Source organism: Hordeum vulgare, chromosome 7H, assembly GCF_904849725.1.
Source record: "Hordeum vulgare subsp. vulgare chromosome 7H, MorexV3_pseudomolecules_assembly, whole genome shotgun sequence".
Lineage (NCBI taxonomy): Eukaryota > Viridiplantae > Streptophyta > Magnoliopsida > Poales > Poaceae > Hordeum > Hordeum vulgare.
In genome coordinates, this window is record NC_058524.1 from 98,921,282 (window position 1) to 98,938,382 (window position 17,101).

At 46.1% G+C, this 17,101-nt stretch overlaps 1 protein-coding gene across 1 annotated transcript; it reads left to right on the forward strand.

The window, feature by feature from the left end:
• Positions 1–13,330: 13,330 nt before the first annotated feature.
• On the forward strand, positions 13,331–15,003 carry LOC123412652 (protein ALTERED XYLOGLUCAN 4-like). The gene has a single exon (XM_045105597.1). It carries the CDS (start codon positions 13,441–13,443, stop codon positions 14,737–14,739), a length of 1,299 nt encoding a protein of 432 aa, XP_044961532.1. The 5' UTR covers positions 13,331–13,440; the 3' UTR covers positions 14,740–15,003.
• The last annotated feature ends 2,098 nt before the right edge of the window (positions 15,004–17,101 follow it).

Below are 17,101 nucleotides of genomic sequence, written 5' to 3' on the forward strand. Positions count from 1 at the left end.
CACACTTGCAAAACTCTATCGAGGCGAAGAAAACCGAAAACAAGAATCAACACACGATATTCACCACGGCACAAGCACAACAAATATGATGCGTTATCAGTTTTCAAATATGCAAAGCATGGCATGGCAATTCACATCAATCAAACACTACACGTTAAGTGAAGCTCAATATGCAATTAATTATTTAGTTCACTCCCATTTATTAACACGACAATATTAAAATATTGTTAACATGGCAAGGGGTGAAGCACAAATTAAACTACCTATCCAGGCATTTTAAATGAGGCCAGAAATGACATATAGCATCTCCAAAACGACCCCACGTGTTAACTTTGTAATCTGTTCAGATTTGTCCTAATCATATTTTATGTTTGTTAAATGGCAAAACAAAGTGGTTCACGTGATTCTACTCGTAGTTCTGGTCCATTTACATATATGGCGCATCTTCAATGGAGCTACGGTTAATTAACTACGGCCTAAACCGTTTCTATCACGTCGACACACAAACCGATGCAAACAACATGTCTAATAGTTCTAAATATACATGAGAGTTGGAAAATATTAATTTACGGGAAAGTATAATCACTTTACATATATAACTCTCTGTGATTCGACGCACGGATTTAAAACTATGGACGTTTTTAAATTATGCCTATAATCTGGAATTATAAAACAAATTCGTGACGGAAAAAAAATATACTACTAGGCCTGAACTAGTGCAAGGCCCAAAACAGGGTTGGGCGTACAATAGTTAAATTGCGCCCTGGGCGATGGAATAGAGGGGCTGGGGAGGACTCACCTTCGTGGGCTTCGGCCCAGGTGGAGGAGCGGCGAAGAGGGACGTCGGCTCGAGAGGTTGCGCCGGGCCGCAGGAAGCGACTGGGCCGGCTCGGAGCGGCTGGGCCTCGGGGTTGGCAGCTGCGCCTAGTTGGGTCGAGGGAGGCATTGGGCGAGGCGCGGCCCAGAGCGAGGCGAGCGGTCAACGACGCCGGGATCCCGATCGGATCTGGCGATCCAGATCGCGGGAGGAGGCGATGGCTGACGTGCACGCGGCGGGGTAGATCAGCCAGCGAGCGGGGCGATGACTACGTCGGGAGGCGACCGGGGCTGCGGACGCCGGCGGTTGCGGCGGCGAGATCGCGAGAGTGGGGCATGCATGCAGGAGCGAGGCGGGGGCATCTCGGGAAGACTGCGGGCGAGGGCGGCGCCGCGACCCGGGCCCGGATGGGCCTGGCGGCCGAGGGAGGAGGAGTGGCTGCGAGGTGGAGGCTGTGGCGCGGACCCCGTGGTGGGGATTAGGGTTAGGCTAGAATAGTCAGGTTTGGGGTCTATTTATAGAAGTTTTAGCTAGGGTTAGGGCATTGGTTCCGTTTTCGAACCGTAGGAAAAGGAAGAACAATTTTACATAAGGAGATGACGTGCTAGCGGAGGTGGAGGAGTAGCGCGGTATCAGCGACAAATTGGCGCTCAAGTTGTTGGAAATATTGCCTTAAGGCAATAATAAAGTAGTTATTATCATATTTTCTTGTTCATGTTAAACGTTTATTATGTTGGGGAACGTCGCAAGGGAAACAAAAATTTTCCTACGCGCACGAAGACCTATCATGGTGATGTCCATCTACGAGAGGGGATGAGTGATCTACGTACCCTTGTAGATCGTACAGCAGAAGCGTTAGAGAACGCGGTTGATGTAGTGGAACGTCCTCACGTCCCTCGATCCGCCCCGCGAACAATCCCGCGATCAGTCCCACGATCTAGTACCGAACGGACGGCACCTCCGCGTTCAGCACACGTACAGCTCGACGATGATCTCGGCCTTCTTGATCCAGCAAGAGAGACGGAGAGGTAGAAGAGTTCTCCGGCAGCGTGACGGCGCTCCGGAGGTTGGTGATGATCTTGTCTCAGCAGGGCTCCGCCCGAGCTCCGCAGAAACGCGATCTAGAGGAAAAACTATGGAGGTATGTGGTTGGGCAGCCGTGAGAAAGTCGTCTCAAATCAGCCCTAAAACCTCCGTATATATAGGTGGGAGGGGGAGGGAAGAGGCAGCCTCAAACCCTCAAGGTTTGGCCGAAATTGGAGGTGGAGGAGTCCTACTCCAATCCTACTTGGAGTAGGATTCCACCTTCCCACTTGGAAACTCTTTCCACCTTGTGTTTTTTCCTTCTCAAACCTTATGGGCCTTAGTGGGAACTTATTCCAGCCCACTAGGGGCTGGTTTATCTCTTCCCATAGCCCATGAGACCCCTTGGGGCGTGACACCCCTCCCGATGGTCCCCGGCACCCCTCCCGGCACTCCCGGTACACTACCGATGAGCCCGAAACTTTTCCGGTAATGCACGAAAACCTTCCGTTAACCAAATGAGGTCATCCTATATATCAATCTTCGTTTCCGGACCATTCCGGAAACCCTCGTGACGTCCGTGATCTCATCCGGGACTCCGAACAACATTCGGTAACCAACCATATAACTCAAATACGCATAAAACAACGTCGAACCTTAAGTGTGCAGACCCTGCGGGTTCGAGAACTATGTAGACATGACCCGAGAGACTCCTCGGTCAATATCCAATAGCGGGACCTGGATGCCCATATTGGATCCTACATATTCTACGAAGATCTTATCGTTTGAACCTCAGTGCCAAGGATTCATATAACCCCGTATGTCATTCCCTTTGTCCTTCGGTATGTTACTTGCCCGAGATTCGATCGTCAGTATCCGTATACCTATTTCAATCTCGTTTACTGGCAAGTCTCTTTACTCGTTCCGTAATACAAGATCCCGCAACTTACACTAAGTTACATTGCTTGCAAGGCTTGTGTGTGATGTTGTATTACCGAGTGGGCCCCGAGATACCTCTCCGTTCACACGGAGTGACAAATCCCAGTCTTGATCCATACTAACTCAACTAACACCTTCGGAGATACCTGTAGAGCATCTTTATAGTCACCCAGTTACGTTGCGACGTTTGATACACACAAAGCATTCCTCCGGTGTCAGTGAGTTATATGATCTCATGGTCATAGGAATAAATACTTGACACGCAGAAAACAGTAGCAACAAAATGACACGATCAACATGCTACGTCTATTAGTTTGGGTCTAGTCCATCACATGATTCTCCTAATGATGTGATCTCGTTATCAAGTGACAACACTTGCCTATGGCCAGGAAACCTTGACCATCTTTGAACAACGAGCTAGTCAACTAGAGGCTTACTAGGGACAGTGTTTTGTCTATGTATCCACACAAGTATTGTGTTTCCAATCAATACAATTATAGCATGGATAATAAACGATTATCATGAACTAAGAAATATAATAATAACTAATTTATTATTGCCTCTAGGGCATATTTCCAACAGTCTCCCACTTGCACTAGAGTCAATAATCTAGTTCACATCACCATGTGATTCCAACGAATCCAACACCCATATAGTTATGGGGTCTGATCACGTCTTGCTCGTGAGAGAGGTTTTAGTCAACGGTTCTGAAACTTTCAGATCCGTGCGTTCTTTACAAATCTTTATGTCATCTTATAGATGCTGCTACTATATGCTATTCGGAAATGCTCCAAACATCTACTCTACCATACGAATCCGTTTCACTACTCATAGTTATTCGGATTAGTGTCAAAGCTTACATCGACGTAACCCTTTACGACGAACTCTTCAACCACCTCCATAATCAAGAAAAATTCCTTAGTCCATTAGTTACTAAGGATAAATTTTGACCGCTGCTAGTGATTCAATCATGGATCACTCTCTGTACCTCTCAACAGACTTTGAGTCAAGGCACACATCAGGTGCGGTACACAGCATGGCATACTTTAGATTCTACGGCTAAGGCATAGAAGACGACCTTCGTCTATTCTCTTTATTCTGCCGTGGTCGGGTTTTGAGTCTTACTCAAATTCACACCTCACAACGCAACCAAGAACTCCTTCTTTGCTGATCTATTTTGAACTCTTTCAAAACTTGTCAAGGCATGCATCTTGTTGAAACTTCTATTAAGCGCTTTTGATCTATCTCCATAGATCTTTGATGCTCAACGTTCAAGTAGCGTAATCTAGGTACTCCTTTGAAAACTTCTTTCAAACAACCTTGTATGCTTTACAGAAATTCTACATTACTTCTGATCCACAATATGTCAACCACATATACTTATCAGAAATTCTATAGTGCTCCCACTCACTTCTTTGGAAATACAAGTTTCTCATAAACCTTGTACAAACCCAAAATCTTTGATCATCTCATCAAAGTGTATATTCCAACTCCGAGACGCTTGCACCAGTCCATTGAAGGATCACTGGAGCTTGCATACTTGCTAGTATCTTTAGGATCGACAAAACCTTCTGGTTGTATCACATACAATGTTTGCTCAAGGAAACCGTCGAGGAAACAATGTTTTAACATCCTACATGCAATATTTCATAAATAATGCATCAACAACTAACATAATTCTAACAGACCTTTAGCATCGCTACGAGTGAGAAAGTCTCATCATAGTCAACTGTTTGATCTTGTCGAAAACATCTTTGCGACAAGTCGAGCTTTTCTTAATAGTGACTTATCACCATCATCGTCTGTCTTCTTTTAATGATCCATTTTACTCAATAGTCCTATGACCATCAAGTAGTTCTACCAAAGTCTACACTTTGTTTTCACACATGGATCCTCTCTCGGATTTCATGGCTTCCAGCCATTTGTCGGAATCCGGGCCCACCATTGCTTTCTCCATAACTCGTAGGTTCACTGTTGCTCAACAACATGACCTCCAAGACAGGGTTACCGTACCACTCTGCAGTAGTACGCGACCTTGTCGACCTACGAGGCTTGTAGTAACTTGATACGATGCTTGATGATCACCATCATCAGCTTCCACTTCAATTGGTGTAGGCGCCACAGGAACAACTTCCTGCGCCCTGCTACACACTGGTCAAAGTGATGGTTCAATAACCTCATCAAGTTTCACCACCCTCCCACTCAATTCTTTCGAGAGAAAACTTTCCTCGAGAAAGGATCCGTTTCTAGAAACAAACACTTTGCTTTCGAATCTGAGATAGGAGATGTACCCAACTGTTTTGGATATCCTATGAAGATGCATTTATCCGCTTTGGGTTCGAGCTTATCAGACTGAAACTTTTTCACATAAGTGTCGAAACCCCAAACTTTCAAGAAACGACAGTTTAGATTTCTCTAAACCTCAGTCTATACTGTGTCATCTCAACGGAAATACGCGGTGCCCTATTTAAAGTGAGTGCGGTTGTCTCTAATGCATAACCCATAAACGATAGTGGTAATTCGATAAGAGACATCATAGTATGTATTATACCAAATAGTGCGTGGCTATGATGTTCAGACACATCATCACACTATGATGTTCCAGGTGGCATGAACTGCAAAATAACTTCCACATTGTCTTAACTGCGTACCAAAACTCGTAACTCAGATATTCATTTCTATGATCATATCGTAGACAGTTTATCCTCTTGTTACGACGATCTTCACTCTGAAACAGAATTGAACTTTTCAATATTTCAGACTTGTGATTCATTAAGTAAATACTCTAGTATCTACTCAAATCGTCAGTGAAGTAAGAACATAATGATATCCACTGCGTGCCTCAGCACCCATTGGACTGCATACATCAAAATGTATCACTTCCAACAAGTTACTATCTTATTTCATCTCAATGAAAACAAGGCCTTGCTCATGTGGTATGATTTGCATGTCACTAGTGATTCGAAATCAGGTGAGTACAAAGATCCATCAGCATGGAGCCTCTTCATGCAATTTATACTAACATGACTCAAGCGGCAGTGCCACGAGTAAGTGGTACTATCATTATTAACTCGTATCTTTTGGCACCAATGTGTAACACTACAATCGAGATTCAATAAACCATTGAAGGTGATTATTCAAGCAAAATAGAGTAACCTTTATTCTCTTTGAATGAATAATCGTATTGCAACAAACACGATCCAATCATGTTCATGCTTAACGCAAGCACCAAATAACAATTATTTCGGTTTAACACCAATCCCGATGGTAGAGGGAGCGTGCGACGTTTGATCATATCAACCTTGGAAACACTTCCAACACGTATCGTCACCTCACCTTTAGCTAGTCTCCGTTTATGCCGTAGCTTTTATTTCGTGTTACTAATCACTTAGCAACCGAACCGGTATCCAATACCCTCATGCTACTAGGAGTACTAGTAAGGTACACATCAACATCATGTATATCAAATACACTTCTTTCGACTTTTGCCAGCCTTCTTATCTACCAAGTATCTAGAGTTGCTCCGCCTCAGTGACTGTTCCCCTCATTACAGAAGCACTTAGTCTCGGGTTTGGGTTTAGTCTTGGGTCTCTTCATTAGCGCAGCAACTGTTTTGCCGTTTCACGAAGTATCCCTTCTAGCCCTCGCCTTTCTTGAAACTTAGTGGTTTTCAAACCATCAACTATTGATGCTCCTTCTTGATTTCTACTTTCGCAGTGTCAAACGTCGCGAATCTCTCAAAGATCATTGTATCTATCCTTGATATGTTATAGTTCATCACGAAGCTCTCAAAGCTTGGTGGCAGTGACTTTTGGAGAACCATCACTATCTCATCTGGAAGATTAGCTCCCACTTGATTCAGGTGATTGTCGTACTCAGACAATCTGAGCACACGCTCAACGATTGAGCTTTTCTCCTTTACTTTGTGGTCAAAGAATTTTGTTGGAGGTCTCGTACCTCTTAACAAGGGCACAAGCATGAAATCACAATTTCATCTCTTTAGAACATCATTTATGTTCCGTGACATTTTAAAACGTTTTCGATGCCTTGCTTCTAAGCCATTAAGTACTTTGCACTGAACTATCGTGTAGTCATCAGAAACGTGTATGTCGGATGTTCACAGCATCCACAGACGACGCTCGAGGTGCAGCACACCGAGTGGTGCATTAAGGACATAAGCCTTCTGTGCAGCAACGAGGACAATCCTCGGTTTTACAGACTCAGTCTGCAAAGTTTGCTACTATCAATTTTCAACTAAATTTTCTCTAGGAACATATAAAAACAGTAGAGCTATAGCGCAAGCTACATCGTAATTTGCAAAGACCATTAGACTATGTTCATGACAATTTAGTTCAATTAATCATATTACTTAAGAACTCCCACTCAAAAAGTACATCTCTCTAGTCATTTGAGTGGTACATGATCCAAATCCGCTATCTCAAGTCCGATCATCACGTGAGTCGAGAATAGTTTCAGTGGTAAGCATCTCTATGCTAATCATATCAACTATACGATTCATGCTCGACCTTTCGGTCTCATGTGTTCCGAGGCCATGTCTGCACATGCTAGGCTCGTCAAGCTTAACCCGAGTGTTCCGCGTGCGCAACTGTTTTGCACCCGTTGTATGTGAACGTTGAGTCTATCACACCCGATCATCACGTGGTGTCTCGAAACGACGAACTGTAGCAACGGTGCACAGTCGGGGAGAACACAATTTCGTCTTGAAATTTTAGTGAGAGATCACCTCATAATGCTACCGTCGTTCTAAGCAAAATAAGGTGCATAAAAGGATTAACATCACATGCAATTCATAAGTGACATGATATGGCCATCATCACGTGCTTCTTGATCTCCATCACCAAAGCACCGGCACGATCTTCTTGTCACCGGCGCCACACCATGATCTCCATCATCATGATCTCCATCAATGTGTCGCCATCGGGGTTGTCGTGCTACTTATGCTATTACTACTAAAGCTACGTCCTAGCAAAATAGTAAACGCATCTGCAAGCACAAACGTTAGTTATAAAGACAACCCTATGGCTCCTGCCGGTTGCCGTACCATCGACGTGCAAGTCGATATTTCTATTACAACATGATCATCTCATACATCCAATATATCACATCACATCGTTGGCCATATCACATCACAATCATACCCTGCAAAAACAAGTTAGACGTCCTCTAATTTTGTTGTTGCATGTTTTACGTGGTGACCAAGGGTATCTAGTAGGATCGCATCTTACTTACGCAAACACCACAACGGAGATATATGAGTTGCTATTTAACCTCATCCAAGGACCTCCTCGGTCAAATCCGATTCAACTAAAGTTGGAGAAACCGTCACTTGCCAGTCATCTTTGAGCAAAGGGGGTTACTCGTGACGATGAAACCAGTCTCTCGTAAGCGTACGAGTAATGTCGGTCCAAGCCGCTTCAATCCAACAATACCGCGGAATCAAGAAAAGACTAAGGAGGGCAGCAAAACGCACATCACCGCCCACAAAACCTTTTGTGTTCTACTCGAGAAGACATCTACGCATGAACCTAGCTCATGATGCCACTGATGGGGAACGTCGCAAGGGAAACAAAAATTTTCCTACGCGCACGAAGACCTATCATGGTGATGTCCATCTACGAGAGGGGATGAGTGATCTACGTACCCTTGTAGATCGTACAGCAGAAGCGTTAGAGAACGCGGTTGATGTAGTGGAACGTCCTCACGTCCCTCGATCCGCCCCGCGAACAATCCCGCGATCAGTCCCACGATCTAGTACCGAACGGACGACACCTCCGCGTTCAGCACACGTACAGCTCGACGATGATCTCGGCCTTCTTGATCCAGCAAGAGAGACGGAGAGGTAGAAGAGTTCTCCGGCAGCGTGACGGCGCTCCGGAGGTTGGTGATGATCTTGTCTCAGCAGGGCTCCGCCCGAGCTCCGCAGAAACGCGATCTAGAGGAAAAACTATGGAGGTATGTGGTCGGGCAGCCGTGAGAAAGTCGTCTCAAATCAGCCCTAAAACCTCCGTATATATAGGTGGGAGGGGGAGGGAAGAGGCAGCCTCAAACCCTCAAGGTTTGGCCGAAATTGGAGGTGGAGGAGTCCTACTCCAATCCTACTTGGAGTAGGATTCCACCTTCCCACTTGGAAACTCTTTCCACCTTGTGTTTTTTCCTTCTCAAACCTTATGGGCCTTAGTGGGAACTTATTCCAGCCCACTAGGGGCTGGTTTATCTCTTCCCATAGCCCATGAGACCCCTTGGGGCGTGACACCCCTCCCGATGGTCCCCGGCACCCCTCCCGGCACTCCCGGTACACTACCGATGAGCCCGAAACTTTTCCGGTAATGCACGAAAACCTTCCGTTAACCAAATGAGGTCATCCTATATATCAATCTTCGTTTCCGGACCATTCCGGAAACCCTCGTGACGTCCGTGATCTCATCCGGGACTCCGAACAACATTCGGTAACCAACCATATAACTCAAATACGCATAAAACAACGTCGAACCTTAAGTGTGCAGACCCTGCGGGTTCGAGAACTATGTAGACATGACCCGAGAGACTCCTCGGTCAATATCCAATAGCGGGACCTGGATGCCCATATTGGATCCTACATATTCTACGAAGATCTTATCGTTTGAACCTCAGTGCCAAGGATTCATATAATCCCGTATGTCATTCCCTTTGTCCTTCGGTATGTTACTTGCCCGAGATTCGATCGTCAGTATCCGTATACCTATTTCAATCTCGTTTACTGGCAAGTCTCTTTACTCGTTCCGTAATACAAGATCCCGCAACTTACACTAAGTTACATTGCTTGCAAGGCTTGTGTGTGATGTTGTATTACCGAGTGGGCCCCGAGATACCTCTCCGTTCACACGGAGTGACAAATCCCAGTCTTGATCCATACTAACTCAACTAACACCTTCGGAGATACCTGTAGAGCATCTTTATAGTCACCCAGTTACGTTGCGACGTTTGATACACACAAAGCATTCCTCCGGTGTCAGTGAGTTATATGATCTCATGGTCATAGGAATAAATACTTGACACGCAGAAAACAGTAGCAACAAAATGACACGATCAACATGCTACGTCTATTAGTTTGGGTCTAGTCCATCACATGATTCTCCTAATGATGTGATCTCGTTATCAAGTGACAACACTTGCCTATGGCCAGGAAACCTTGACCATCTTTGAACAACGAGCTAGTCAACTAGAGGCTTACTAGGGGCAGTGTTTTGTCTATGTATCCACACAAGTATTGTGTTTCCAATCAATACAATTATAGCATGGATAATAAACGATTATCATGAACTAAGAAATATAATAATAACTAATTTATTATTGCCTCTAGGGCATATTTCCAACATATTATTCATGCTATAATTATAGTGATCAGAAACTTAAATGTATGTGTGGATATATGAACAACACGGTGTCCCTAGTGAGCCTCTACTAGACTAGCTCGTTGATCAAAGATGGTTAAGGTTTCCTAACCATAGACATGAGTTGTCATTTGATAATAGGATCATATCATTAGAAAAATGATGCGATGGACAAGATCCAACCGTGAGTATAACATTTGATTGTATCACTTAGTTTGTTACTACCGCTTTCTTCATGTCAAGTATTTGTTCCCAAGACAATTAGATCATGCATCTTCCTAACACCGGAGGAATGCCTTGTGTGTATCAAACTTCACTTCGTAACTAGGTGATTATAAAGGTACTCTACATGTATATCAAAGGGTGTTTGTTAGATTGGCATGGATCGAGACTGAGATTTGTCACCATGTATGACGAAGAGGTATCTGTGGTCCCTCTCGGTAATACAACATCACAAGAATCTTGCTAGCAATGTGACTAAGGAGTTAGTCACGGGATCTTGTGTTACTGTACGAGGCTTGCTAGCAATGTCCACACCTCCTTGGGGACACCCGGAGGCCGGTCTTTGCCCCCGCGGGCTCCTTCGCGGGCTGACTAAAATTATCCGGTTCGCCCATGTAGCTCCCCTTTTCGAGTCGGCTTAGTACTATGTAAAAAAAGGTTCGTCCAAATCTATCAACATGAAGTTTAATTTTAAAGATTTTAATGCAAGGAATTCATCTGGGAAAAGGTTTGAGATTTAGACGCACTTTAAGAGATAAAATCTTTTAAATAAACGAATATACAAAAAAAAAAAATCAGGTTACGATAAATGATACATATGCAGTATGCCATCTATAGCAATCTGAGAAGGTCAAATGACCTTTGCAAAGAATGTGATGTCCCCCTGAGAGTTTCACCGCTAAGAGCATCTCTAGCAAACCCCGTATAATGCCCTGACCCGCAAACTAACCGTCAAAATGCAGGTCCGCGCAAAAAAAGTTGACCGATCAGACCCTGCAAACGCGTCGGGACCCGTAAATATTTTTGCGGGACGCGGTAAAAAGCTCCTCCCGATCTGAAAAACACAATTTTCGCGTCCGCTTCTACAATGCCCTGTATCGATGAGAAAGCAGTTGGCGGGAGCCCAACTGCCACGGAAACTTCCGCGTTCACCGTTCACGTCCACCGTACACCGCCTCGGACGTCCCCGAACGCCGGCCACCCGTCCCCGAACGCCGCCCCGCCCGTACTGGCAGCCGCCCAGCTCGTCTTGGCCGGATTCGACGGCTCATCTTGGCCGAATTCGACGACGGCGACGAAATCTAGCTAGCTACCTTCGGGTTCCTGGTTGGATTTCACGACCGGAGCTAGCTAGCAAGCTCCATGATGAATTCGTGGACACCGGAGCTAGCTAGCTACCTCCTGGATGGATTCATGGACGGAGGAGCTAGCTGGCTACCTTTTGAATGGATTCGTCGACGAAGGAGCTAGCTAGCTAGCTACCTTTTGGATGGATTCGTGGATGAATGAGCTAGTTAGCTAGCTAGCTCCTGGAAGGATTCATGGACGAAGATTAACGGATCAGCGACTCCGTATTTAGAAACAAATTTAGTTGATCATGGACACGAACGAGAGGAAAAAGAAGATGTAGGAAAAAAATATAAGCGAAAATTTAATTTACAATTTAAGTTTAAGGGGTCTGTTTCGCCGCAGCTCGAGCCGACTAGTAAAAAAGCATCTTCTACTAATATCATTTTTACACATTTATTTTGCAGGGTCTGACTCTATCCTTGCCCACGTCAGTTTGTAAAAACCGTTTTTCCGTAAATTTAAACTAATTGTACGGATGCATTATAGGGATTTTGAACCGGCGCTCACATGCTAGGTGGAGTTGTCCATCCCATCAACACGACATGCTAACATGCACGCTCACTGGGTCGCCGCCCATACTTTCTTCGTTCACTTAGTCCAGTTGACTATCAACTTGTTGAACAGTTGACTTAAAGAGCAGTTAATGCACAAGCTCACCAAAGTGAAACAATGTTTGTGGATTTAAAAAAACTTTCATGAAGTTGACAAATGTTCCCAATATTTTTAAAAAGTTTCTGATTTGAAAAAAAATCAAAGATTTTAAAGAATGCTCGCAGATTAGAAAACAAGTTCATGAATTTAAAAAAACTTCATGTATTCCATAATAAGTTTGTGAATTTTAAAATGTTACTTGATTTAAATAATTGAAAAATTTAATGATTTTAAGAAAGAGCACATATTTGAAAAAATGGGAATTCTATAACAAGTTCGTGAATTTCATTTTTTGGCATATTTGCAAAAAGAATAATTTAATTTAGTTTTTATGAATTTGAAAACAAAATCATGGATTTAAAGAAGAAACTATTGAAATTCTAAAATGGAAAAATACAAAAAAAAATGAAAACGAAAAACGAGAGGAAACTAAAAAACATGTAAAAACTGGCGGGAAGTAAACTAGAAAAGAAAATAGGCGCGAGCTCCAGGCTCGAGTTTCTTGTGGATATTTAATTTTCGCTATTTTTAATGTTTTTTAATGACAACCTTAGTTGTAAAAAACGTCAAGACTAAAATGCTTTGTGTCACACATGTAACAATTATCATTATCATTATTATTCACAGAAAACTGAGAGTTTGATGCTTATCATGAAGAAACGGAAGAACTTTGTCGGTGAACTGTACGGAGCACATCGGTACCGAATGGGTTTTACGATGCTTTGACAAAGCCGCTGCAGCACTGGTAAATGAGAAAGTCAGAAGTCCCCAACGACGAGATCAACGGCCAAGTGCAGAGTGCTCGCCCCCCGAGCACGGCTCAGTGGCTCACCCACGGTTTGTACATCGCTGCTCGCGCTCGATCGCCTGGAGATCTGCAACCGAGGCTGGATCCTCCAGCCACAAGACTATCAATCGATATAACCCTGCTGCCTAGGCACGTACGGTGAGCAAGAAAGCCATTGACAATGGCCACTTGCATGGATTCAGCCTCTCTTTGCCCAAATCTCAAGAACAATTAAGGTTCTGGCGGTAAACTCACGTGTTCGTCAAACAAACTGTTTGCATGGCATCTGAAATAATCATGCAGTACACCTTAATTAATCGGAAAACGCAATCTACTCCGTACAAAGCTACCCACCATGAGTTAGTTCCTGACTATGTAATACAGTACCTGGAAGTAACCTAGGTATAGCCGAAAGGTCGAACTCCCCTGGAAGTAACCTCCCTCCGAGCGATTCGGCCGTGGTTGCGATAGTGGTGATCATGGGAGCGTACCAGGCACTGCATCACCAGCACAGCCAGAAGCCGTCGTCGACTCACCATGGCAGAGTCGCCTTGGCCTGGCTAATCTCCGCGGTGCTCTGCCTGGCTCTCCTCCACCTCCTCTGCTGCTCCCCGCGCGCCGCACACGACAATGTCGTCGTCTCGTCCCTGCTCCAGTACATCACCAGCACCTACTTTCAAGGTACGCCTCTTGCACAAGGGTCGGCTTCCAGTTCCAGCTGCGACTACTCGGAGGGGCAGTGGGTGCGGGCGGCGGGGCACGCCCGGCGGTACAACGGCACCGAGTGCAACGTCAAGGACAGCGAGAACTGCGTCCGCAACGGCCGCCCCGACACCGACTACCTCGACTGGCGGTGGCAGCCGGCGGCGCCCGGGTGCCAGCTCCCGGGCTTCGACGCCGCGGCGTTCCTCGGCGCGGTCCGCGGCGAGCACGTGGCCTTCGTGGGCGACTCCATGGCGCGGAACCAGGCGGAGTCGCTGGTGTGCCTCCTGGGCGCGTCGTTCCCGTACCACCTGGTGTACCGTGACCCGGAGCCCGGGACGCGCAAGTTCTGGCGCTGGGCGTTCCCGACCCACAATGTCACCGTGTCCGTCTACTGGGCGCCGTTCATGGTACGGGCCACGGGCAGGTCCGAGAACTACAGTCTGCTCTACAACTCGGTGCACCTCGACGCGCTCGCCGACCGCTGGTCCGCCGACGCCGGCACCATGGACGTTGCCGTCGTCAGCACCGGCCACTGGTTCTGGAACCCGAGCGTCTACTACAACGGCAGCGAGGTGCTCGGGACGCACCAACTCCCCCAGCTCAACCACACCGGGATCGGCTTCCTCTCGCCGTACCGGGAGGCCATCCGGACGTCCATACGGCGCCTCGCCTCGGCCGGCCGCGCGCGCGCCGTGGTGGTGGCCACCTTCTCGCCGGCGCACTTCGAGAAGGCGTGGGACGACCCCGAGACGTGCGTCAGGAAGCTGCCGTACACGGAGGGGGAGAGGGACGTGGACGCCACGCACGCCCAGCTGAGAAGCATCGTGAGAGAAGAGACCGCCGCGGCGGCGGCGAGGGGCGGCGGGGCGACGAGGGTTGAGGTGCTCGACGTGACCAAGCTGGCGACGATGCGCCCGGACGGGCACCCCGGCGTGTACATGAAGCGCGACCCGTTCGCGCGCGGCGTGCCGGAGCGGCTGCAGAGCGACTGTCTCCACTTCTGCCTTCCCGGACCGGTCGACACCTTCAACGAGATTCTGCTCCAGCTCCTCCTCGCGGCCAAGCGCGAGTGAGACACTCACTCAACTGATCGAGTATTGCTTGATGTGTAAGCAATAATCGATCAGTTGAGTGAGTGGCCTGCATGTGTACTACGAGTACCTGATTGCGTGATGATGAACCAAGCTTAGTATAGAAACGATTTGGATCGAATAGTGCTTTATCACTTCCGTTTCCATATTTTCAAAACAATAGGGATGCGGTTATCGTATACAAATGCATATCAAATGTTAGCCGGATACGGCTATTTATCGGATATTTACTTGATTCAGAACGTATGCATTGTTGAAAATATGAGCAATTTACTATAGGATTTTATTAAAAGAAAAAATAGAGAAAACATGACCATCATAAAAAAAGATGAAGCAAGACATGCAATATAAAGATGATACGACAAAAGACATGTACACATATGATCTAGAAGAGAACATATATAGAGTCGTTCTATATACACAAGGCACCATATGACAGGATGAGCAGAAACGGTACATATCTAGAAGTGAAACTAGAGCAAGAAGTTGCGGCACGAACTCAAAGAAAAAGAACATGAGCACGTAGTGAGTTGCAGCAGTAGTAGGGTTGGTGTTGGCGTTGTCGTTGGCCATGTTACCGAAGAGGTGGTCGACGTCGGGGAAGAAGTCGTCGTCCGGGAAGAGATCGTCGGTGTCCGTGATGGAAGCCAGTAGTCGCGTTGAGCGCTCCCCCAAAACCTTATCGCCCTTCTCCCATACAGGACTCGAAGAGCCGGAATTTCGGAGGCCTACTGTCCCAACCTATGGTGCACGCCACAAGTCGGGATGGGGAAGAACGTAGCAGCACAAAGAATGGAACCCGTGGCGAGAGGAAGTTCCGATGCGTCTTCTCTGGAGAGGAGCGGCCTCTCTTTTATAGGCGCAAGAGAAGGAGGTGAGAGACCAGTGACGGGAGCCGAAGAGAACAAGGGAGACGAAACGAATAGACAACAGTCGAAGGCTTCGGTGCAACGTTCGTGTTCAATATCCACTACATCAAAACGTTCAACTTCTGAGTGAACTTTTGTATACCAGTCGCGGCTCATTCCCGCAACCCGCGGTGCGTCGTGACGAGGCGGACGGCGGAGGAGGAGGAGCGCGCGTATATGTCTCTCTTGTTCTCAAGCTCATACATGTGTGGAAATATCATCCCTTATAAGGAGGTCCAACTCCCACTAAACTAGCAATGTGGGACTAAACTTTTCCACCTCTTGCCTTGCACAAATGGGTTGCGTGGGCCTCTAGGATTTATTAGGAATTTATGAAATTATATATTGGGCTGGCCCAAAAGTAAACAAAAAATTCCAGCAATCCCCCACCAGATCCCAGAGGCACACATAATTTGCCTTTGGTTCCAAAACACCGTTTTATATACCGATACTGAAGTGGAGACTGTTAAGTTGAACTTCCACCTAGAACTCTATGCTACACTAGTAAGCAACTTGAACAGTGGACTAGGCCTTGAACTGCAAGTTTTCTGCGAATCTAGCTTCACACTGAGCCTTGACCGATACTAGGCTACCGTGGGACTTCCTCGCGGGTGGAGCTTATGCGTCATACTCCGAGACCTTTCATGAGTTTACTAGAGAGCACCCTACTCTCATAGATTGTGACGTTAACAATCAGACTCATATAGGTATGTTCTTCAAAAGAAGTTCTGCAGGACAACATCTCTGCTTCAATAAACCACTTAGAACATATTAAGATATATACAACCTGCCATGCAGTTTAGGAAAGTATTGCATCTTCATGGAGTGGTTTTATAATTGATAAGGATACTTTCCTCTGAGTTGACCAACAGCTTTTCTTCCACATCTAATCGACGGGATCTTCGATCACAAAGAATAGGTTACCACTGTGAACAACTCAAATTGTGGGTCTCATACCCATCTCCCTCGATGCATTATCTATCACATTATGTGATAGACCCTTAGTAAAAGGATCTGCCAGATTTTTAGATGTTTGGATATAATCCAATGAAATAATTCCGGAGTTTCTCATTTTCCTGACATATTTTAACCTTCTTTGAATGTGTCTTGATGACTTCATGTTATCCTTTGAGCTGCTCACTTTCGTGATCACAGTTTGATTGTCGCGGTTCATAAGGATACCGGTACAGGTTTCTCGACAACCGACAAGTCACTTCGATCATAGCTGTATCCACTACTGGAATCAGAGAATTTGCCATCTGCTCCTTCTTTCCCGTCTGCTGGCTGATGGCAAAGACACTCTTTGCCATCAGCTACCCAAAACCTGACGGCAAAGAGCATGCTGATGGCAAACATCATCTTTGCCATCTGCTGCTTCTTTGCCGTCTGCCAGCTGACGGCAAAGCACATGCACGCACACGGCAAAGAACCCACCC

Bases quoted from the DNA above. Each gene is read 5' to 3' on its own strand.
- LOC123412652 (XM_045105597.1), top strand. From the start codon at position 13,441: ATGGGAGCGTACCAGGCACTGCATCACCAGCACAGCCAGAAGCCGTCG.